The sequence below is a fragment of the Peromyscus eremicus genome, chromosome 19 (assembly GCF_949786415.1).
Source record: "Peromyscus eremicus chromosome 19, PerEre_H2_v1, whole genome shotgun sequence".
Taxonomy (NCBI): domain Eukaryota; kingdom Metazoa; phylum Chordata; class Mammalia; order Rodentia; family Cricetidae; genus Peromyscus; species Peromyscus eremicus.
The window spans coordinates 3,514,930-3,538,508 of NC_081435.1; the positions used below are offsets into that span (position 1 = coordinate 3,514,930).

At 41.6% G+C, this 23,579-nt stretch overlaps 1 protein-coding gene across 8 annotated transcripts in view; it reads right to left on the reverse strand.

The window, feature by feature from the left end:
* The window catches only part of Osbpl1a (oxysterol binding protein like 1A), a 191,967-nt gene that overhangs the window by 122,617 nt on the left and 45,771 nt on the right, over window positions 1-23,579 (reverse strand). For 2 of the 8 annotated variants that reach the window (XM_059246377.1, XM_059246375.1), the window contains exons 1-2: window positions 9,184-9,299; window positions 3,237-3,318 (exon numbers count right to left, since the gene is read on the reverse strand). In XM_059246377.1, coding sequence (XP_059102360.1) covers window positions 3,237-3,248 — 12 coding nt within the window. In that variant the 5' untranslated portion in view covers window positions 3,249-3,318; window positions 9,184-9,299. Of the gene's footprint in view, window positions 1-3,236; window positions 3,319-9,179; window positions 9,300-9,608; window positions 9,732-16,473; window positions 16,573-21,043; window positions 21,108-21,209; window positions 21,284-22,816; window positions 22,865-22,965; window positions 23,028-23,579 lie in introns of those variants that run through there. The other 6 variants (XM_059246379.1, XM_059246376.1, XM_059246373.1 and 3 more) reach the window with 5 other exon arrangements.

Genomic DNA, 23,579 nt, shown 5'->3' on the forward strand with positions numbered 1-23,579 from the left:
CTTATGATCATGGTGTTTTATCGAAGCATAGAAATCCTACCCAAGACACCCTCCTAAATCAAGGGTGTAAACACTTGTAAATACACACACCATGGGGTGGGGGCCATGGTGGAAAGTCTTCCCTTGAGCCTAGCAATAGAGAAAGTCACTCTGCCTATGGCTCCGAGTGAAGCCAAAGTGATTGAGAATCCCTAGACCTGTGATCATCTAGTTATGAAATCCCAATTTCAAAACATCAGCCAAGATACAGAAGAACCTTTGTAGCCTCAACAGAGACAGAAAGTTACTTGGTAGGGACACTCTAACATCCAGGAAGCAGTGAAAATACACACCACTAAAGAGCTCAAATGAAGATGCAATCCAGGGGAGGGATGTTCTGTAGACTCAAGAATTAGCTGCAGAACCTGACCTACAGGACTGCTCTGAGTAGGGTATTAAATTGATATCTGTATAATGAGTAGAGAGAAAATTATAACTACATATACTTTAGAAAGATCATGTTGCCATGGGGAAACAAATATTTTTACATTTATTTTATTTAGTGTGTATGTGTGTGTATGTGTACATGCATGTATGTAGGTGTGTGCATACCATGGCACACATGTAGAGGTCAAAGGGCAACAAGAAGTCTGTTGTCTTCTTTCACCATATGGGTTTCAGGGACTGAACTAGGTCATCGGGCTTCATGGCAAGCACCTTTACCTGCTGAGCCGCCTTTCAGCCTACGAAACACAGTTTAAAACTTCCATCTTCCATTTCTGGAATCCGAAAGGCATGAAAACTAGACATCACAAAGTCAAGGGATTAAACCAAAAAGGAGACAAAAGTGAGAGAGAAACAAACTAGAAAATGATTCTTAAAAATGATCAGAATGCAACACAGAAGGAATGGGAAACAGCTCAGCAGAGTTCTTGCTTAGCATGGCCAGGCTGGCTTCAATCCCTGCACAGAGCCAACACAAACCAGTAAATCTGAATGCAACACAAAAACGTGGACATTTTCAGAGACTAATGGCTAGGGGATAAAATAAGAAAGTTCCACACGTCTGCCATTTTTCTCTTCTGGTAGAAGAGGAAAAAAGGAACAAAAATTTTAAGAGAAAATGATTTAAAGGTCACTACTGAGTCTGTATGCTAGGAACAGAGACTCAAGCAAGTCATACACAGAGCAAGAACATCCAAACCTACGGCAGAGTAAAACTGCAGAACATCAAAGGCACAGTCTGAAACTGTGCCTCACCAAAGGAGGCAGAAAAGAAGACAGACTGCCGGGAAAGCATCCTATTGAAAACACGAAGGCAGAAGAGGGTGGGACTGTGTCTTCAAAATGTTCAGCATAGGGCCTGGGATGTAGCTCAGAGATCAGAGGGCCAGCCTTGCATACTTAAGACCTATGAATCAAGGGGGGGGAAATCAAGAAGGAAGAAAGTAGAAACAAATAAGGGCAAAATAAAGGCACAAACACATGCATGCACACAAAATAAATTAAATGTAATACATTTTTAAAATAAAACAGTGAACCCAGAGGGGAAGAGTGTGATATGAAAAGCTACAGGCATTAACTGTGGGATTACTGTGGGCCAGAATGCAAACCACGCAGTTTCTCGTCTTCCGCCCTATTCTGCTTTGTTCACTCATTCGTTCTCTCTCTCTCTCTCCCCCCTTCCTTCCTTCTTTCTTCCTCCTTTATCTCTTATTTTTTACCCAGAAGGGTTTAACTCTGTAGGCCAGGCTGGCCTTGAACTCAGAGACCCACCTGTTTCTGCCTCCCGAGTGCTGGGATTAAAGGTGTGCGCCACCACTGCCTGCCTATTTTAGTTGTTTCTAAAAGGTCTTAGTGATTTGAACCACCTCACATCTAATAACCAGACATATACTCCTTTCTCCCTGACTCTTAGAGAAGTAAGTTGCAAGTGTATAAGCTAGATAAGTAGTAGTCATTTGTTTCATTCCCTGGAGAAAGGGGGAGGGGGAGGGATGGAGAGAAGGAAGAAAAGAAAAGGGTGGAGGGAGGGAGGGAGGAACAGGGATTTCATATCCCTGTCATGCTTGAATGCTGGACGACACCACTCTCAGAGGTGAGGAGGGCTGTGTAAAGCAACAGACCGGCAGCTGCCACACTAGGAAGGGGAGACAGTAAGACCAAGAACACCAAGGAATGCAGAGGTGGTGCCATAAACAGACCTGGGGCATGGGACAGATAGGGGAGTCAACAGAACTGTAGAGCATGGCCCAGGAAGAGCCCTAAGGCAGGCTCCTATTCTTATAGAGTAAAGCTGCTGCCCCTTTAAAGACTGGTAACATGCTTTCAAAGCTGGTTCTCTTTTATTTCAGCTAAGGCTCTTTGAAGAAACTCACATGAGACAGCCATAATCACTACATCACTGGGGCTTGTTCTTTTTGTGACCTGGAGAAAACTTTGCTAAATTCTCTGCTCACAGCAGAAATGATTCTGCCAACTTTCCTTTCTGCACCAAGCCTGTAAAACCGAAATGTAAACCTAACCAGAGCATGCCCAGGAATGTGCCCACCCCTACATGTGCATTCCTATATGAGCATGGGTGGGTCTCCTGATAAACGCTCTTTGTTCAAGGACAGCACTGCATTCAAACAACGCTAGTGCTCTCCTTCCTCAAGGATAAACGTCTGCTCTGGTGGTGCTATGGGTCTGTGCACTCACCAAGACGAAACCCATTTTGTCCTGTTATAGAGGAGCAGAGAGAACCCCTTGATCTACTCCTCCCATCCTCTCCACCCATCCCTTGAGAGGCCTTCCTGTCTGCTGAACCCATCAGAGGTCCAGTCTAAGCAGGTCTCAGTAAAGGAGCTTTGCTCTACAAGGCACGGCAGAATGGGTGTGGAGGAGCACACCAGCCCAGGCGCAAAAGAGAGCATCAGTCCAAGATTTTTCAAAGCAATGTTATCAGAATGAGAAACGGAAGCTGGCGAGACAGCTCAGTGGTTAGAGGCCTCGCACAGCCACGCCTGACAACCCGGGTGCCATTCCCCTGGACTCACGTGATGGAAGGAAAGAACTGACTCCTATATGTTGTCCTCTGTCCTCTACAGGCAAGCTATGGCACAAACAAGCAAGCATGGTGCCCACACACCCAGAGCAACACACACAAAGTCTAAAATGTGCAGCCACACAAATTGACAGAGGGTCAAGGTAATTCATGTGTGTTCTCTCTCTCTCTCTCTCTCTCTCTCTCTCTCTCTCTCTCTCTCTCTCCTTACCTTTGGCCACATCACACTCCTTAATCATTTTGAGAAAGTTGTAAATTTCCCTATCTAGTCTCTGTTGACATGTTTGTGCTCTCTGAAAGAAAAAAAAAAAAGCAGAATTAAACCAATAAAGGACTTTCAAAATTACTTATGCATTAATGTTTCTATCAAAATTTGCAATTCAGATACATAAGACTCTTTACAAAAGGATATGAATGAAACATTTCATCAAGTAGTTTAATAAAAATAAGTATTTAATTCCAAACACATTCAACATCAGTCATGCAGACAGCACACAATTGCATTATTTCACAGTGCTCTCTCATTACACCATGCATATTCAGAGTTAATTTCTTTGATTTGCTAGATATGAATAAATTCTCCCAAAAAATTGTAAAATGCATTTTTCTTCTTAAATGCATTTCTTAAGGATACACTTTAAATCTGTTTTTTGTTTAAAAAAAAATCCAGATGGCCCTAACATTTGGAAATCACAAGCTGATTCTTCATTCAGCATTTTAAATACACACTGCCACCACCCACACCATCAGACCAAGCAGGACATTTTCTTAAGTAAGTTGAAGCTTAAGTAAGTGAAAACAAGGTAAAGTCAATGATGAAGAGCAGTCTTCCTTGAAACTTTAAATTTCTTCATGGGAAGATTCCTAGGAATAAAACGTGAATACAAAAGTTCCTCATCTAACTTGCATCCCAGCCTGGAGCAGATTCAAAGAACAAAGTGCAAATCACTGTCGGTTTTAAGCTGGTTTTAAATAGCAAAAAGAATAAGCACAAAAATCATGCTGGAATTGCTGGCATGGTAAATGAAAATGTTCATTCTGTGAACCAAGACTTTGTAAATATTAGAATCACTACTGTGGGCAGAGTAAATGGACTCAGCTTCTTACTCTGTCCTCGGAACATAAACTGGTGCAAAACATCTGCTTACTCAAAATTAAACTAGTGTAGCTGTGTGCCAAGGTGACACAGGTAAGCACTCTTTTCTCCTATTTCACTTTATAAATTTTTTAGCTCTTATAAAGCTCAACCCAACCACAGCAGAATTATTCATGGGACCACATTAGTGACAGGTAATGTTCTCTTTTAAATGTGTGTTAGCCCTTCTGTTTTGAGACTCCTAATGACATCTAAATATAACATACATTTACTTATTTATCAAGAGAGGAATGCTTATACTGTGTAATTTAAACCCTATAAAGAGTGGGCTGATTTGCTGCTCATTTTTCCACACTGCCTGTGAACACAGGTTGAAAGGCGGGAAGCCCCTCCAGAAACACTCACTGCAACTAAATGCATCCCTCTTGACTTATTAATAGAAGACCATTCTCACACGATGCACATTACTATTCCTGCTCATGGCGAAGTCAATGCCACTGCTGACTCATTTCCTTCCCATGGTGCAAGTGGGCTAAGGAAGCACTGACTCCGTCTGCAGACTCCTGATCAGATGCACTGCACAGCTCCTGGGTATAACTAGGTGAACCACACCCTCCACAGTACCACCTGTCAATGCTGGAGTCACATGCCCCTTCATTTAGCATATTTATGTCAAAGCTTTTTAAAAAAAAAATGCTTCTTTGCCCACTGGTTTAAAAGGGACATAAAAGTTAGCTACAGAAGAGTCCATGAACAGCAGTATTAACATAACTCTTGACTGACACTAAGAGAGGACAGAAGTTTTCAATACAATAAAATAAAGTACATTCTCTAATTTGCTATCACCTTCATTTAATAGTTATAAAAAGCAAAAAAATCTTCTGGGCTAGGCAGTAACCACACATCTATCAATCCTGGTACTGAGGAAGAAGCTAAGGCCATAGTATTATGAATTCTTGCCCAGCCTGGGCCATGTCTCAAAAAAGTAGTGCTTGTGAACACCGTGTGATATCTAGCATGGTGCCTTGCTGCTGACTTCTACATTATTAACCTTATGCCAGGGAAACTGAAGTTTTAAATTTGATTTATTCATTATATAAGGGAAGTCCCACTGTAAACATTATCCTAATATTAACATCTGACAATATTTTTAACTTTATCCAAGTTATCTCGACAGAGTATCTACAGAACAAGGGTGATACCCATAAGCACAGAAGCCCAGTGCACCAGAGAGTTCCAACAGTGAGCAGTCCACCACAACACGTATCTCCTGTTCCAACCTCTGTCCACATACTCTTCAGCTATCACTTTCACTGACTCAAGATGATGTTCATCCACCTTGTCCTGACTAGGAGGGTCACTTAAAACTGCATCAAGGGAGTGGGTAGGAAGGAGCTACAGCTAAGATATCTGCTAGAGAATCCATAGTTGGTTAAGAAGAGAAGCACAGTACTTAGTATTCAGCAATAAAAAGTAACTACTAAATATACACACCACTACGGACCGTACAGCTCTGTCCCCAGGCAACTGGAGAGCAAGAAATGGGCAGCACTTCTAACAACGCTGCTGTCATGAGCCTCAACAGCCAGAGACAGGACTCTGCGAGGTGGTGGGCAAGGTCTGCACCCTGTGTGACAGGAGAAGGGTTCACACAAGGTTCAAAAACATAAATCCTTGAAAATAACAGACTGTAGACCCTAACTTTTGCAGAAAACAACACTGTGGAGAGCAGTACCTAGTGATCACCTATAAGCTTTTGTTTTGTTTTGTTTTTGTTTTTGTTTTTTGTTTTTTGTTTTTCGAGACAGGATTTCTCTGTGTAGTTTTGGTGCCTGTCCTGGAGCTCACTCTGTAGACCAGGCTGGCCTCGAACTCACAGAGATCCGCCTGGCTCTGCCTCCCGAGTGCTGGGATTAAAGGTGTGCGCCACCACCACCCAGCACCTATGAGCTTCTTAACTCCAGCCAGATCCAGGCTCTGTCTTCTCTTGTGTGAGGCTTGCAATCCACAGTACGTGTTTGTTCTTCTGGTGCCTGGTGACTGGCCTGACCCTGCAACTGTCTTAATGTTTCACACTGTAGTAGATATTCACAGAAAAGTAAAAACTAAAGTGATCTGGAAAGAAAAGTGATTCTCCCTCATACACTTGACTGCCATCCCTAGAGCCCCTGTTTGCCCTGGTTCCTGTCCAAAGTGGAACTGCCCATTGCCCCTCCTTCCAGGGCCGCTCTCTGCCACATAAGTGTGGGTGTGCACATCCTACTGTCATCCTTCTTTTCACCAAGCAATAGCTCTGTTAGTCTGTTTCTGCTTTTTTGAAGCAGGGTCTAAATGTAACCCTGGCTAGCCTGAAAATCACTGTGTAGCCCAGGCTACCCTCAAGCTCTAGGCAATCCTGCTGCCGTAGCCTCCTGCCCACTGAACCTGACTCTCCACTCTTTTCAGGCTGTGCTCCCGAGTTCATCAGCACACCAAGTCTGCCACATCGTGTGGCTGCACCGTCTTTATTAGTCCTTCAGTTTGTGCAAGTGCACCTTTCTGCATATTCATTTTAGTTAAGAATCACTTAACTAAATAAGTTAAATAAACAAACTCACTTTAGTTTGTCATTTGGTTTAAATTTAGTATTCTCTGTTAATTATTTTGTATATCACAAATATAGTCGAGATCCTAAAGAATTAAGATGTCATCAACAAATAAACCCTCGCTTGCTGATAGGATATTTTGTTTGTATTCGGACAAATAAAGCTTGCCTAGAGATCAGAAGGCTGAGCTAGCCACTAGTTAACCATAGAGGCCAGGCAGTGGTGGCACACACCTTTAATCCCAGCACTTGAGAGGAGGAAGCAGGAAGATCAGGAGTTCAAGGCCACCCTTGAACCAGTCTAAAAGAGAAACAGGGCAGGTTGGTGGTGGCAGACACCTTAGTTCCAGCACTTGGGAATCTCAAGCCTTTGAGGATTCGTAGAGACAGGATAGTCTCTGATGGCTGCTGCTTTGCTGCTCTGATCTTTCAGCTTTCACCCTGATATCTGACTCCAGGTTTTCACTGTGAAGACTAATTAGGATCATGCTTCACTCACGTGGTTAGCACCACCCAAGGTGTCTGTGAGTTCATCCCATTGATGACGACAGAAACACTCTCTGCCCGCTTGAACCCTGAGCACTTGAGATGTTTCTGGTTAAAATGAGAAACTGAGCCAGGTATAACAGCTGTGCCTGTAATTCCTAGCACTCAGAAAGCCAAAGCCAGTTCAAGGCCAGCCTGGGTGATACAGCAAGACTGTTTCAAAATAAAGCCAAAGTGAGTTAGTGAAATCTTAGTGTATTTTTTGTTGACTTAAATGTAAACAGCCATGTGTGGCTGGCATTGATGGTACTGGGCCCTGCAAAGCAATACGAAGCTTGGCTTCCTCTCCTAAGCTGTTCCCTGACACACTCTGACACAGCATGAAATGTTTCTTTTCTCCTTAGAGCCTTAACCTCAAGGCAGTGACAAAGGCTTAAAGAAAAGCTTTTCCATTTTTAGAGGCCTCGGTCTGAAGAATAAAAAAATGAGACCAAAGTTCACAGAGTGGTTACTTTCTCAATACGGATACCATGCCCCACTTGCTTTTTGTCAAAAGGAATGCTGGGGGAATAAGATTAGTCTGTAGTTAATTTAGACCACTACTGAGTATGTTAGTCCTAGCACCTACCTTTCTCACTGTGTCTGTGGACACCATGAATAAATGTGCTCCATCATCTGGCCCACAGAATTTCCTTTAACTTCACCCAAGGGTCGAAGTATCTAGAGTCATTCTGCCTAAGCTGCTGCAAATATTCGCACACCATTTCAGATTTCCTCCATTCTGAACAAGGGCCCAGACACCGAGAATCAGAACTCTCACAGTTACCATCCAAAGTCCACTGGCTAAATTCTCACTGACTTCAGACATGCACTACATATAGCTTAAGGGAAAAACTTGATGGTTTTAAGTCAAAAGAAAAAATGTTTAAAAAGGAATGAAATACAATGAAGAACTGAACTGCTTGAAAATCTAAAAAACATATTTTTAAAAATTGTCTTTAACCATGTGTCTTGATAAGGAAACTAGTATGTTTTCATTTTACTTATAGCTCCCATTGAAAATGTCTCAAATTACCATAATCCCAGAAGATACTACTTGCTTTGTAAATCCATATACAATTTATCACTCATATTGAAGGCAAATAAATAGGAAGGTATTCTCTTCACTTAGGAAATATTGACTAAATCTTAAAGCACTTAGCATAGTTTTAAAAACTTTACTTAACATTTAGTCATGTATTTAAATCTTCCCTATTTTCCAAATCTCTGTTTTAAAAGATTTATTTTTACTTATGTGTAGGTGTGTCTTTCTATATGTGAATGTGCACTGAGTGCAGATGCCAACAGAGACCAGAAAAGGGCACTGGATCCCCTAGAGCTGGCATTACAAGGTCTGAGTGCTAGGACTTGGACTCCGGTCCTCTACAAGAACAGCAAGTATTCTTAACCGCTGAGCTCTCCAGCCCCCATTTTCTAAGTTTTGATGTCATTCTAAACGTTCCAGCAGATGTTATTTTTGTAAAATCCACTGGTCTAAGAATTACGTTTGCGGCTATTACATTTTATATCCTACTTTACAAAAACATAGACAGGGCAATCATTAACAAAGTCTAGCAGATACCTTCAACAAAGCATGGATGAGTCTAAATGTTCTGAAGTTCTACCATAAATTAAAATTAGGAATGATGGAGCCTAACATTCTCATCTGAGATTAGAGGCATATGTGGATGAAACTCTGTAGACATTAGTAAACTTAACTTCATTAGACTTGTTTATTTAGAAACATGCAAATCCTTTAAATAACCCACTTAATTTTCATATGGTTAAATTTAGTAGGAAAATTCATGTGCTTTAGATAACTATTTAAACTGAAACAGGCATTCCCTTGTAGTTCTAACTCTCCCAGATCCACCAACATTTACGATCAACAAGATGTATTTAAAAGATATATCCAGAAAAGTAATCAACACCTGCTCCCCACAAAATACCTACTGTCAGGAATGGATAAGGTAGAGTTGTCACTTCAGATAAGGATGTCTCCACTCATTACTGTGCTTTACCCTATCCCTAAGCAGTGCCCGATACATATTGCAAGCAGTTTTAAATGAAACTACTGACCAAGAAATATGTCACTATGGTTGCATTATTGAAACTGAAATATGCAGTGAAGTCATAAAGGAGAGCAGGCTAGGCTCCACATTTCCCACCTACTGGAGGCAGTTTCCAAAAACAAATGTATTTAACATGAAAACTAGTTAATAACATCACAACATTTTCACCAGGACATTTTATAGTACTGTCATAGAAGAGGTATATCAGTAGAATGCAACTAGACAAAGAGCAATATTATTTCTATGGTCAGAAATTTCCAGAAAGCATGTTGAATTAGGTATACAGGTTGAATAGTGTCTGCTCACCTCTAAAGACTCCTTCAGGTCCATGGGAGAAACCTCATCTTCCTCTTCCTCGTCAGTCACCTGGTCCTGGGAACAGTAGTGAGTGCTGTACGCAGAGTGTTCCTCGATGGCTTCCAGCCACTTCTGAAAAAATCCAAGAATTACATAAAAACATTTTCACTCCAAAGAAATAGTAATAATCTATGAAGTATAAAATTTACATAGAAGAAATAACTATGGCAAAAAAGAACCCAAAATGACATTCTGAATGACCTGTCTGCATAAAAAGATATTCCTAGTGCTTTAAAAAATATCCTCTATACATAGATGTATTAATTAGTACTCAAATATATTACAGAAATTAATTCAAAATAACAAATGCCCCTGATAGAGTCTTTAAACTTCCCTCTGAAACTTCACAAGCCAGGCAGGCCTCCATCCTCTGTACTGGTCTCAGTCAACATTCTTATCTTCCAAGTTCCCACAGAACATCCCACAGAGGTTTAGTTAAGTTCCCCTCGTAGCTTTACGAGAGTTGGAGCCGGAGGGAACAGATTTCCCTCTGGCTATGGCCCTGGCGGCCTAACCCCTGCTGGTAGTGGTGGAGTTGCAGTTGCTGATTCAGACAGCTGGGCTTCAAAGGCAGCAACCATTTAAAAAAAGAACAACACAACCTAGATGTCTGTCAACAGAAGAATGGATAAAGAAAATGTGGTATATTTACACAACGGAATAGTATTCGGCTTAAAAAATGAAATCATGAAATGTGCAGGTAAATAGAACTAGAAAAAACTATCCTGAGTGAGGTAACCTAGATCCAAAATGACAAATATGGTACATATTCGCTTATATGTGGATGGTAACTGTTAAGTCTTCATTCAACAAGCAGGCTCCAGTACATATAACCACAGAGGTTAAGTATAGAGTAACGGACCTGGGGCTGGATCTTCCTAGGAAGGACAAATTGAACAGATAGCTTAATGGATGGAGGTAGGGGTAGAACAAGAGGATCAAATGGGGAGGGGGAGAAAAGAGGGGGCGAGAGAAGAAATACAGGAAGGGATAGCTGAAAATAAGAGCCATTTGAGGGGCTGTATGAAAACCTAACAGAGTAGAAACATCTTAACATATATATACACATGAAGAAATCTAAATGGAATCAGCAAATAGCAGGGTAGACAAAGCTCCAACAAGAAACTCTCATCAACAAATGAAACTTCCAGTTCTGGGAATGGGTTACATTTAATCAAGTTTCTTACCAAAGGAACCCCATGGACACCCCCAAACCATCCAGGCTGTTGTCAGGGCTGTGGGATGTTCTCCACAAACTGATGGTAAGGGCCTATTGCTGAAGACAACATCTAGACAACTCACTGAACATGGAGAGTTGAGCTGGTGCATACACAGAGCCTCCATCCCTAATGACTAGTCTTCTTGTCTAGTCGTTAGGGAGGTACTCTGCAGATTACCAGAGGAAAAAGGCAAACAAAAGCCATCCAAAAACCCTTCAGTCTACAACAGTGAGCTGCCTGCCAGAGACACTGGGGCAAGAGTGGCACAGAGCTTGTGCACATCACCAACCGATCATCTGACTGGACTTAAGAGTGGCACAGAGCTTGTGCACATAACCACCCGATCATCTGACTGGACTTAAGAGTGGCACAGAGCTTGTGCACATAACCAACCGATCATCTGACTGGACTTAAGGCCCACCCCATGAGGGGAAACCCATACCCAACACTGCTTGGATGCCCAAGAACCTGAAATTAAACAGGAGCATTTCAAATACTACTGTTCTGTTAAAGGAACACAGCAATGCAATGACTCCAATGACATTCTGCTGTCCTCATAGAGCAGTGCCTTACTCAGCCATTGTCAGTGAAGCTTCCTCCTGCAGTAAACGGGAACAAAAATAGACCCACAACAGACCAAAGTGCAGAGTGAGAGACTTTGGAACACTCAGTCCTAAATGGGAATTCTCCATCAAATCCGTCCCCTCAAAGCTCAGGAAAACTATAGAGGAAGAGGCAAACACACTGTAAGAGCCAGAGAGGATGGAGGATACCAAGGAAACAGGCCTTCTAAACACAGCAGGATGGACACACATATGAACTCACAGAGACTGTCAGCATGCACAGTTCTTGCAGCGGTCTAAACCAGACGGGGTCCCAGAGCTGAGAGGGGAAGTAGACACAAGACCCCATCCCGAACTCAGAAGCTATTTCCAACTGATAACTGCTCACAAAGTTTTCTCCAATGGAGTGTAACACAAATTTTAAAAGGTCTTATTAACGAAAATAAACCTGGAGCAAGGTATTGGGGTGAATGCTGGAAGATCAGAGAAGCAGAACAAGCCACAGCCACCTCACCTTGCCAATTCCTCAGCTGATCCTGTTTTCCTCAGACTGGAAGCCTCTGAGTCCTCACCCAAATGGATCTCAGCTGAACTGCTGCTAGAAGCCTAAAAGCTTAACCAGCTCTAGTTCCTGGTCCTCATGCCTTATATACCTTTCTGCTTTCTGCCATCACTTCCTAGGATTAAAGGTTCTTGTTACCACGCCTGGCTGTTTCCAGTGTGACCTTGAACTCACAGAGTTTCAGGCAGATCTCTGCCTCTGGAATGCTAGGATTAAAGGCTGTGCTACCACTGCCTAACCTCTATGTTTAATATTGTGGCTGTTCTGTTCTCTAACCCCAGATAAGTTTATTAGGGTGCACAATATTTGGGGGAACACAATACCACCACAATGGAGTCTCACTGGGTAGACCCCAGGCCCAGGAATAGACAGCCGACATGAAATGAACTCAATGGCATTTTTGGAGGTTCCTTGTCTCATAATGCTTTGTCTGAACACTTCTTTTTAAATTTTCTTCCTCCCCCGCTCCTTCCTTCTTTCCTTCCTTCCTTCCACCTTTTCTGTATAGGTCTTTTGAACATATATTATGGTTTTCCAGAGTTGTGTTTTTGTGGGATTTCTTTGTATGCAAATGTGTGTTTCTCGGCATCTACATGTTTTCTTATGCCTTTTCTCCTGGTAGTTTATTTGCTTCATCCTATTCCAGTTTGTTTATTTTATATTATTTTATTTTTTTTTTAGATGCCTGTTTGTATTCTAATGATTCTAATAGAAAGGGCATAGATTTAGGTTTGCAGGGAGTCTGGAGAATCAGGGAGGAGTTAGGGGAGAGGAAACTGATATCAGAATATATTATATAAGCCGGGCGGTGGTGGCGCACGCCTTTAATCCCAGCACTCGGGAGGCAGAGCCAGGCGGATCTCTGTGAGTTCGAGGCCAGCCTGGGCTACCAAGTGAGTTCCAGGAAAGGCACAAAGCTACACAGAGAAACCCTGTCTCGAAAAACCAAAAAAAAAAAAAAAAAAAAAAAAAAAAAAGAATATATTATATGAAAAAAATCTATTTTCAATAAAAAATTAAATTAAAATTAAAATCTGTACTCCATCAAACTAGAAAACTTAAAAGAAATGGATTAATTTCTTGATATAAACAACTTAGCAGACTGATGACCTCTAATGAAATATAAGTAATTAAAAGTCTCTGGATTAATACCAAGTCCAGAGCAAGATGGATTCAGCACAGAATTCTATCAGACCTTCAAAAAATAACTAACATCAATATTCCTCAAATTATTCTACAAAATAGAAACTGAAAGCATTTCCCAATTGGTTTTACAAGGCCACTATTACCATGACACCAAAACCATACTAAGACAACTAAGAAGAAAATTACAGATTAAATTTCCTTATGAACACAGATGCAAATAATTCTCAACAAAATACTTAAAAACTGAATATAAGAACACATCAGAAAGATTATCCACCATGATCAAGTTGATCTCCCCAGAGATGAAGGGATGGTTCAACATACATAAATCAATAAATGCAATCTACCAAATAAACAGAAAGACAAAAATTACATGATCATCTCATTAGATACAGAAATGCCTTTGACAAATCCAATATTCTTTCATGATGAAAGTCCTAGAGAGACTAGGGAATACAAGAGACACACTTCACATAATGGAGGTGATTTGTAGCAAGCCCACAGCCAACATCTACTTAACTTTAAGACACTGAAGAAGACGCCAGAAGACAGAAAGATCTCCCGTGCTCATGGTTCAGGAGGTTAAAGTTGTGAAAATGGCCATCCTCCCAAAAGTGATCTACAGATTCGAGAGAATTACAATACAGTGCCTCACAGACGGGAAAACAATGTTCAACTTCAAATTGAAACACACACACACACACACACACACACACACACACACACACACACACACACCAGAATAGCTAAAACAACAGTGACTAACCAAGGAACTGCTGGAGGTTTCACTATAGAGCTACAGTAGTGAAAACAGCATGGTATGGGCATAAAAACAGGCACACTGACCAATCGACCTGAACTGAAAATGCAGATGGACGTCCACCCCTGTGTAAACCTGAATTTTGACAAAGTCAAAAAACACACACTGGAGACAAGACAGCATCTTCACCACATGGTGCTGGTCACACTGGATAGCTGCATGTAGAATACAAATAGATCCATATTTAGCATCCTGCACAAAACTCAACTCCAAATGGATCAAGGACAAGACCAGATATCCTGAATATAATAAAAGAGGAAGTAAGGAATAAGTGTAAACTCACTGACACAAGGAAGACTCTCCAAACAGGACATCAATAGCACAGACACTAAGGTCAACAATTAATACATGGGCCCTCATGAAGCTGAAAAGCTTCTGAATGGCAAAGGACTACATCATTTGGGCAAAGCAACAACATACAGAAAGGAAAAACAAAACTTTACAAATTATACATCTGAGAGGGGGTTGACATCTAAAATATACAAAGAACTAAAAAAGAAAAAAGAAAAGAGAGAGAAAAAGAAAGAAAAAACCCTCAAAAATCAAGACAACAAATAACTGCTGGGCATAATGACACACACCTTAATCCTATCACTCAGGTGGCAGAGGCGAGTGGATCTCTGTGAGCTCAAGGCCAGCCTGGACTACAAAGCAAGTTCCAGGATAGCCAGGGCTTTTACACAGAGAAACGCTGTCTCAAAAAAAAACAAAAAATAAATGAAAAGAAAAAAGGAAGGAAGGAAGAAAACAACCCATTCTTAAAACTGGGTTTTACAGAACTAAGAAGAGTTCTCAAAGGATGAAACAGAAATGGCCAAGAAACACTTAGAGAAATGTTCAACATCGTTAGTCATCAGGGAAATGCAAACAAAAACTACCTTGAGACTCCATCTGACACCTGTCAGAATGGTTAAGATCAATAAAACAAAAGACACCTCACGCTAGTGAGGATATGGAGAAAGGGGGACGCTTATTCATTGCTGGTGTATAAACTGGGACTAGATCTACCTCAAGGTCCAGCTATACCACTCTTAGTCTACATCCTACTACAGAAACACTTGCTCATCCATGTTCGTTGCTGCTCTTTCATAATAGCCAGAGATTTGAAACAGCCTAGACGAGAGAGAGAGAGAGAGACAGAGACAGAGACAGAGAGAGAGAGACAGAGAGAGAGACAGAGAGAGAGACAGAGAGAGAGAGACAGAGAGAGAGACAGAGAGAGAGAGAGAGACAGAGAGACAGAGAGAGACAGAGAGAGACAGAGACAGAGAGACAGAGACAGAGAGACAGAGATAGAGAGAGAGACTGACTCTGTAAAGTTGGGCAGGAAGGGAAGTGAGGAGGATGTGGGAGGAATTGGGGGAGAGTGGAGTAGACTTAGCCTATACTGCAGTTAGCCTCCCAACAACTGGATTACATCCTATATTCTCTGTCACCCAAACTGCACATTCTTGGGCAATTTTTCCATGCTGTAGTTTTCTTATAAATTAAGGTATATACTTTTAAACAATTATTTAGTCTTTTTTCCCCAAAGTCAGTATGAGCCAAAATGAAAAATTATAACAGAAAATATCTACTTATTTTAGTTGTTAACAACTAAACTTCTGTACCAAACTTTAAAAGCTTCATATGAATACTCGCAGTAAAAAGTGTCATCGGGCCTGGGGAGCCAACACAATGCTGGACCAGCATGAGGGCCTGAATTGAACGTCTAAAGCCAGACAGGCACAAGACAGGGGCACCCTGGGGATCCTGGCTTGTCTCACCTACTGGGCAAGCACCAGGTTTCCAGGTCAGTAGGAAATCCTCTTGCCAAAAGACGGTGGCCAGCTCCTGGGGAACAACACCCCAGTTGTCCTCTGGCCCCACATGCACACACATATATGACCGTGTAGATACAAAGTAAGAACAAAACAAGAAATAGATCAAAAACTCTACTTTAAACCGAGTAGGGACTGGTAATGTGCACGCTACACAAGCTGGATGACTTGCGTGAGATTCCTGGAACCCGGCTGGATGTGGCAGCTCACATCTGTAATCCCAGCACTCCAACAGTGAGATGGGGAGAGAGACAGGAGAACCACCCAGAAGCCCGCAAGTCAGCTAGCCTGGAGTACACAGAGCGGCAGAGGAACAAATAACCCGATTCATCAAGACGGAAGGTAAGAACCGACTCCCAAAAGTTGTCCTGTGACCTCTACACACACAGCTGTACTCATGCACAAACACACATACGCACACACATCAATAAACAAGTAAATCTTACTCACTTTGAAAGTTTTAAGTTATATGTATGTACTTATTGGTAAGTCTGTGTGGGTCCTGGAGAGGAAAGTGACAGCATCAGGTGTGGCGGCCAGTGTCTCCACCCACCGAGCCACCTCACTGGCCTCACACTCACAATAAAGAAACACATCTTCAATTAGTCAACAAGATTAGATGGTAATATTGAGGACATAGTCTCAGTTCTGGGAAAGATAAATGAGTCAATGCACAAGATTACCTCTCTTGACTGCTGAAGGCTGTTCTTAGGAACCCTGAAGCCATGAACCGTGTCATCAAAGCACCTGACAGAGAAGAGGCAGCTATCTGTGGGTTTCACCTGGACACAAAGAAGTCAGAAAACAATGTTCACTCACTGGAAAACAAAGTCCCGGAAATTATCCATCACAAAATGTAACATGTTATCACAGTGTAACAGCACGCAGTTGAACAATCTGAAAGGCTGATAAAGCAACAAATGGTTTTAACTGCAGAGCCATCTACCTTGATGGCATCAGGTACACATGCACTACTACTATAGTCCATAAGTAAAGCTATTGAACAAGCTCAGTATGTCTGATAAAACAGAAATCATACAATTATTAATCAAGAACAAGATAACCAAAAAAGCCCAATTATTTGGGGGTTAAACATCACACTTCTAATTGTTAAGATTTCCTGGCTCTAAGCAGAAGTCACAACAGAAATGAGAAAGTCTTTTAGATGATAATGAAAAAATCCACCAAAGCTAGTAGGGTGAAATAAAAACAGCTACAAATAGTAAAGTACACTTTAATGGCTCTGTTATAAAGAAGACACATCTCACTACTTTAAGTTTCTCTCTTAAGAAACTATGACAGTATGCACAAGGTCCTAGGTTCAATCCCCATACCCAACAAAATCACATCAAACTATGAGAAACCAAATTCAATGCAAGAAACTCAAGTTTGGATTTTCGTTTGTTTGTTTTATTTTTATTTTTATTTTTATGCCTGTCACCCCAGCACTTGGAAGGTGAGTTGGAGAGCAGCCTGAGCCCATGAAGCATGCCCCTGTTGGGTCGCACTCACAACGCTGAATGCAGGTGATGTGAGGCCACTGGGGAAGTCGGCAGAGCTCGTGTGCAGCACTCCTGACAGGTCAGACAAGATGTTCCCACAGGTACAGCAGTCGGACACCTGTTACAGGGATAACGAACTACCCTCTGCCTGCAGCTTAGACCTGATCCACCAGAGGGAATTCTCATCTGGCACTCGGAACACAGGGAGAAAATAATGGCTGGGGATTCCATAGGCCCTAATAGAGAAGATAATGCTTTCATTTTGCTAAAAGGACACGATGTGCCCATCAAATTACTTCCTAAACTATCGTGTTTATTCTCAGAGACCACTGTGGCCACCAGCTCTGGAAAAAAAAAAAGTTTCCTTCTTGCAGAGGGCATCTGTAACTGCGGAGGCTCATAAATGGTCAAAGTGATGAGAGTAAGTGACAGTTCAGCCATAAAGAAAACATCTGTGTCATCACCACCACTACCATCAGCCCCTAACCAGCACGGCCAAGGTTCAGGGAACCCTGCAGAAGGGGAAAAGAGACTGAAGAAGCCAAACGAAGGGCATGTAGCACATAGGAATCAAAGAAAATCAGAAAATACTGTGGAGGAAACAAACAAGTGACCGCACACAAAATACATGAGCTGTCCCCATAAAATCCGCACGGGTTCAACACCCCACAAACAGCCAGACACACAAATACATGAGCTGTCCCCATAAAATCCGCACGGGTTCAACACCCCACAAACAGCCAGACACACAAATACATGAGCTGTCCGCATAAAATCCGCACGGGTTCAACACCCCACAAACAGCCAGAACAATCTTGTAAATAATGAAAAAGGTTTGAGCCCCAAACTCCCTCAGCTGAAAACACACTACAAAGCCCAGGAAAGAAAACTGTGTAATACCAGCAGGCACATGAGCCAAAGGAGTAAGACAGACCTCATGCATAGTCAGGTGATTTCAAAAAAGCATGCCAAGACCACTGGGGGAGCGGGACTTCAAAACATGGTGTAAACACAACTGGATATCCACAGGCACAAGAAGGGGGCTGAACTGTACCTTTAGCATGCACAAAAAGTAACTCTAAGTAGATCAGCTCAAAATGTCAAAAGTCGAACTATGAAATTGATGAAAGAAAATACAAGGGATGGAAACTGTACGACAATGTACCTGAAATGCTGTCCTAGACAATGGACCACTGCAGAAGTGATCAAGGTAAACAAGTAAATTAATTTGTCAAAATCTAAATCCTCTGTATATCCGGGAACACTACCATCCAAATAAAAGACCATTCAGCAGGGAGAAAACATCAGATTGTTATGTGTAAGAATATCCAGAATACATAAAGAACACCTAGGACAGCAAACCAAAAACTGAACTGAACTGGACACTGGGCAAAGGACTTCAGTAGACATTCCTCCAAAAATTGTTCACAGATGATGAAAAAGCACCTAAAATGATGCCAAACACCGCTAAACGGGGAAGGCATAGCCCAGCTGTAACCCGGCACCACAGTGCACCCACCACAACGGACTCGGTCCAAAATGCCAGCAGGCAGCCTTGGCGAGTCGTGAGTCCCTCCAGCATTACTGGCAGGAAAGTAAAGGGCCAAGCTATTCTGGTAGAGGGGCTCCTCCAGTACTAAACCTACAAGCACCATGTAAACCAGCAGGTCTATTTTTAGGTATGTATTCTCAAAGCAATTTCTACCCATATTCATTACATCACTGTTCACAGTAGTGAAGAAATTTAAAGAACTAAACATCTACTGACAGATGAATAACCAATAAGGAAAATGTGGTATATGTGTACAGAGGAATATGATTCTTTGAAAAGGAAATCTGATTATATGCTACCACATGGATGAATCTTGAGGTGTTATGCTAAGTGGAATGGGCTAATCACCAAGAGACAAACGTGTGTGATTCTCCTCTATGAAGCACATAAAACAGTTAAGCTCACAGAAACAGCAAGCAGGATGGTGCTTAACAGTATCTGCAGAGACAGAAAATGAGAAATACAAAGTAAGCAGTCTAGTCATGAAAGAAAGTTGTTCTTGAGGACTGTTTCCCAGCAAACTGAACACAGTTAAACCTACAGAACCACAAACTGACAACAGTTCAAACAGTAAATTACATGGTATGCTTTTCCTACAATTACAATAGTTTGTTTTATTTTGTTCTCTGGGACAGGGTTTCTCTGCGTAACAGCTCTGGCTGCCCTGGATCTCACTTTGTAGACCAGGCTGACCTCAAACTCACAGAGCTCTTCCTGCCTCTGCCTCCTGAGTGCTGGGATTAAAGGCATGTGCCACTACTACCCAGCACAATTACAATTTTTCATTCAAAAATAAAAGAAGGAAATTCTGCCAACATGTCACACATGGATGAATCTGGAGGACACTGTGCTAAGTAGAAAAGGCCTATCACAAAAGGACAAACACATGATTCCACTTATACATGGTACCTGGAGTGGTCAAGTTCACTGAGACAGAAAGAAGAACAATGGGTACCAATAGCTGAGGGTGTGGGGGTCTGTATGCATCTGTTTGGGAACATGAAAAGACTTCTGTGGCTAGGTGCTATTCAAAATAGCAGAGTGATGCATTATACTTAATGCCACGGAACCATGTAATTTAAGATAGTTAATGTTAAGTTCTATACTATACATATTTCATTGATATTAAGGGTAGGAATACCTATATAAGAGATCTCAATCAACCTAGGCATTCTCCCTAGGAAACTAGAAATTGAACATAGCTTGACTTATTTAAGTGTGACTATTCAGTAAGTCTCTTTAGCTTGTGCTGATACGGTTCACAGATGAAGCCGGAAGCAGACCATTGCATTAGAAATTAAAGTTCTAGAACAGGCAGAGTCAAACACAACAGGACCTAATCAATTCCACAGAAGCTGAAGACACAAGTGTTAAGAGTGAGGGGGAGACACTGACAGGTTTGTTTTGTGAAAAATGAAGTAATGAAAAGGCCCAATAGAGTGAAACCTTGAGTGTGGAGTAGGAGAGTCAAGAGCAGGAAGAGAAGGGGGCATGCAGGAAGGCACCAGCAGGAAAACAAAGGCCAGGTGACTAGCCTCCTAGCTCTTCACAGGCCCATCGATCAGGATGAACGGATCCGACTGGCCACAAGGGTGCTCTGAATTGATGGGCCAATTAACCCAGCCTGTAACCTTCCAGAAGGGAGTCCTGCTGATCCCAAGAGGATTGACATGGGAGAGTCAAGAAATGTGCACTTGAGAGCAGATGGCTGCTATGTTACTGGTACAACCCTACTGGACTTAAGTAAGCCTGGGCTCCAGGTCAGCCCAATCGGTAAATAGAGATATCTCAGTCTCCCGGACAGTAAAAATAAAATTGTTAGTGAGTACAAAGAACTTAAGAGTCCTCACTTTGACACGGGCTTTAAGTTTTATTGCAGCCACAGAGAAACGTCCATCTTCCAGATTTACCCATGAAAAAGACACACATGTACCTCCAATGTTGACCACTCTGTCTAGATGCTTTGGATCACCTGTTTCTAATGCCACAGTGGAAATAAACAGGATGTGTGTGTGTGTGTGTGTGTGTGTGTGTGTGTGTGTGTGTGTCTACGCAAACAGAGATTCTTGAACTTTGCTTACTCTTAAGTATAAAAACACATGTACATCCATCCCATGGAATCCCCAGAGTCTGCAATGATTGGACAATCCACTGCGGCATGGACTTCACGGTCTGTACAAAGCACGCGTCTCATCTTACCGTGCACACCGCTTGAGTCAGGTGTTTGCATCCCTGGCGGTAAGTATTCCGGACTGCATCAGGCCTTCAAAACAAAAATTAAGACCAAGCAAAAGAGCTAAGTGAAAACTTTTAGTATTTTAAAGTTTATATTCTGAAATGTATTAAATATAAGAATAATACTTACTGTTTCCTATACCAGGAAAGGACTCCATGTTCTAACACTACCCAGAATAACTTCCAGCCAAAAAATCTTGAACTCTACAGAAAAATGACAAAGATTTTCCATGTTGATGCATCTGGATTCAAATACGTAAGTGACAAAAAGAATTAAGCTCAAATAGACGTATGTGAGTCTTTCACCTAGACAAGACGGAACAATAAACAGTAATAAAACTGAGCTGAGGTACTAAATGCAACGATGAGAACACGCCCCTCACCACAGGTGACACACAAATGCCACACTGGGAAGGTCACAATTCACGGCTCTGACAGTTCTGGTCAGGGCTATTTCTGGGCTTTGAATACAATTTCCTCAAAGTTGTGAATGAATGTCTAAAGAAGAGAATTAACCTACATTCATTATGTATAATATAGCTACACTCAACAGTTTCATACACAGGGACTGCTTACAGACGCAAACACAGTGTAAGTGCTACCATGGCTGACGCTAAACAACAACTAAGTTCTAAAACACACAGATATGTTGACAACCAGGAGATGTCCTTCCTAGGACAATTCAAGAACTAATTTTCTGTGAAATCCTCCATAATTTGATGTTTATAACAAAAAACAATATTGTAATTATGACTTAGTGAGAACAAATATTTTCCTCTACTCCTTCCTCCCTATTAAACTTACTCACTTTAAAGTACAGACCATCAGCCTAAAGAAAGTGTTGATGCAATAAAAGGAAGCCTCTTGAAATGCAAGGAGAGTATAAAAGTCGCTTACAATACAAGGTCTTGGTCATCTACAGAGATCCTCCTCAACTTATGATGGGAACAGCCCAGCTAATCCATCCTGACTTGAAAATACTATAACGCAAGTGCCTAGCTCAGAGTGCAGAGCTTTCTGAGCCTGCGCGTGCCTGCCAATGCACACCACTTCAGGGCGATAAAACCATACAACATGTTGTGATGGCGACACATACTGTGCAATCTTGGTTGCTGCTCTCATGGCCACATGGCTCACTGGGAACTGCAGCTTATCACCACTGCCCAGTAACACAGTTCACTACCAGGCCGAGAAAAGATCAAAATTACAAATCAGAGTATGGTTGCCACCAAATGCCCGGCCTTTTAATGGCACTAAAAAGTCAGAAACTCTTAAGTCAGACTGTGGTAGTTTGAATGTAATTGGACCCCATAATCCCATAATCTCACAGGGAGTAGCACTATTAGGAGGTGTGGCTTTGTTGGAGGAAGTGTGTCACTGTGGGAGGGAGGCTTTGAAGCTTCATATACTTAGGATACCACACAGTGTGACTCAGTTGATTTCCTGTTGCCTAGAAGGTGTACAGCACCTTCTAGAAGCTCCAGCACCACCTCTGTCTGCATGCCATCATGCCCCCCACCATGACCATAATTGACTGAACCTCTGAGACTGTACTTGAGCCACCAAAACCAAACGTTTTCTTTATAAGAGTTGCCATGGCCATGGTGTCTCTTCACAGCAACAGTACACCCTAAGTATGAAACAGACCATGGTCAGTCAGGGACATGCTGTATGTCTGAAATCACTGAAAACATTAAGAATCCTTCCAGCTTCCTACTTAAAGCCATCCCATCCTACCTTCCAGAGAGGACCTTCATACCGTTTCAGTGCTTTGTAGAGGACCTGCTGGAAACACGTATTATTAAAGATGCATCTACAGAATTTAAGCATTCATTCAATTTCTTCCCCTAAAACTTACTGATTGAATTTAGTTCACCAATACACACCTTATTACCAACAAGAATATGCTTCATTTCAGCACCATGGGCAAGGTCAAGAGGTTTCTGATCTGTGTAAAATACAAGGGGAAAAAGCCACTATGTCAACTACACACACACAAAAAAAAATTCATTATAATTGTACCATACAATACTCCTTTGTACTTCCAAAAACTCCTCCCCACCAACAAAAATAAAAATAAAATCACCTGCCAGAAGTCACCCTCTCAATTTTTTAAGGCCTCCTTTTACTTTTAAGTCAGAAAACTTGATTCTCCTAAGAACACTATGTACTGGTTCTGTGACCAGTCAGGTTTTCTGGCCTTAAATGACTGTATTCGTTTTCTGACTGAATAACAAATTATGACAAGCTTACCAGTTTAAAACAATACAAACTTACTATCTCATAGTCAATTTGTTTAAGCTTTATATTAACTTGTTACCTTCTGGTTAACAGTTTAATTCTTTTAAAAATACCAAACACCTGGTATATATCGGCCATACTTGTTTCTATTTCTTCTCGTGAAATTCTGTTATGTGCCAATCACTATTTTAAGGCACTGGTGATTTAGCAATGAACAACACAGGAGATAGCAATAAATTCGTAGTAAAAGAGACATAAC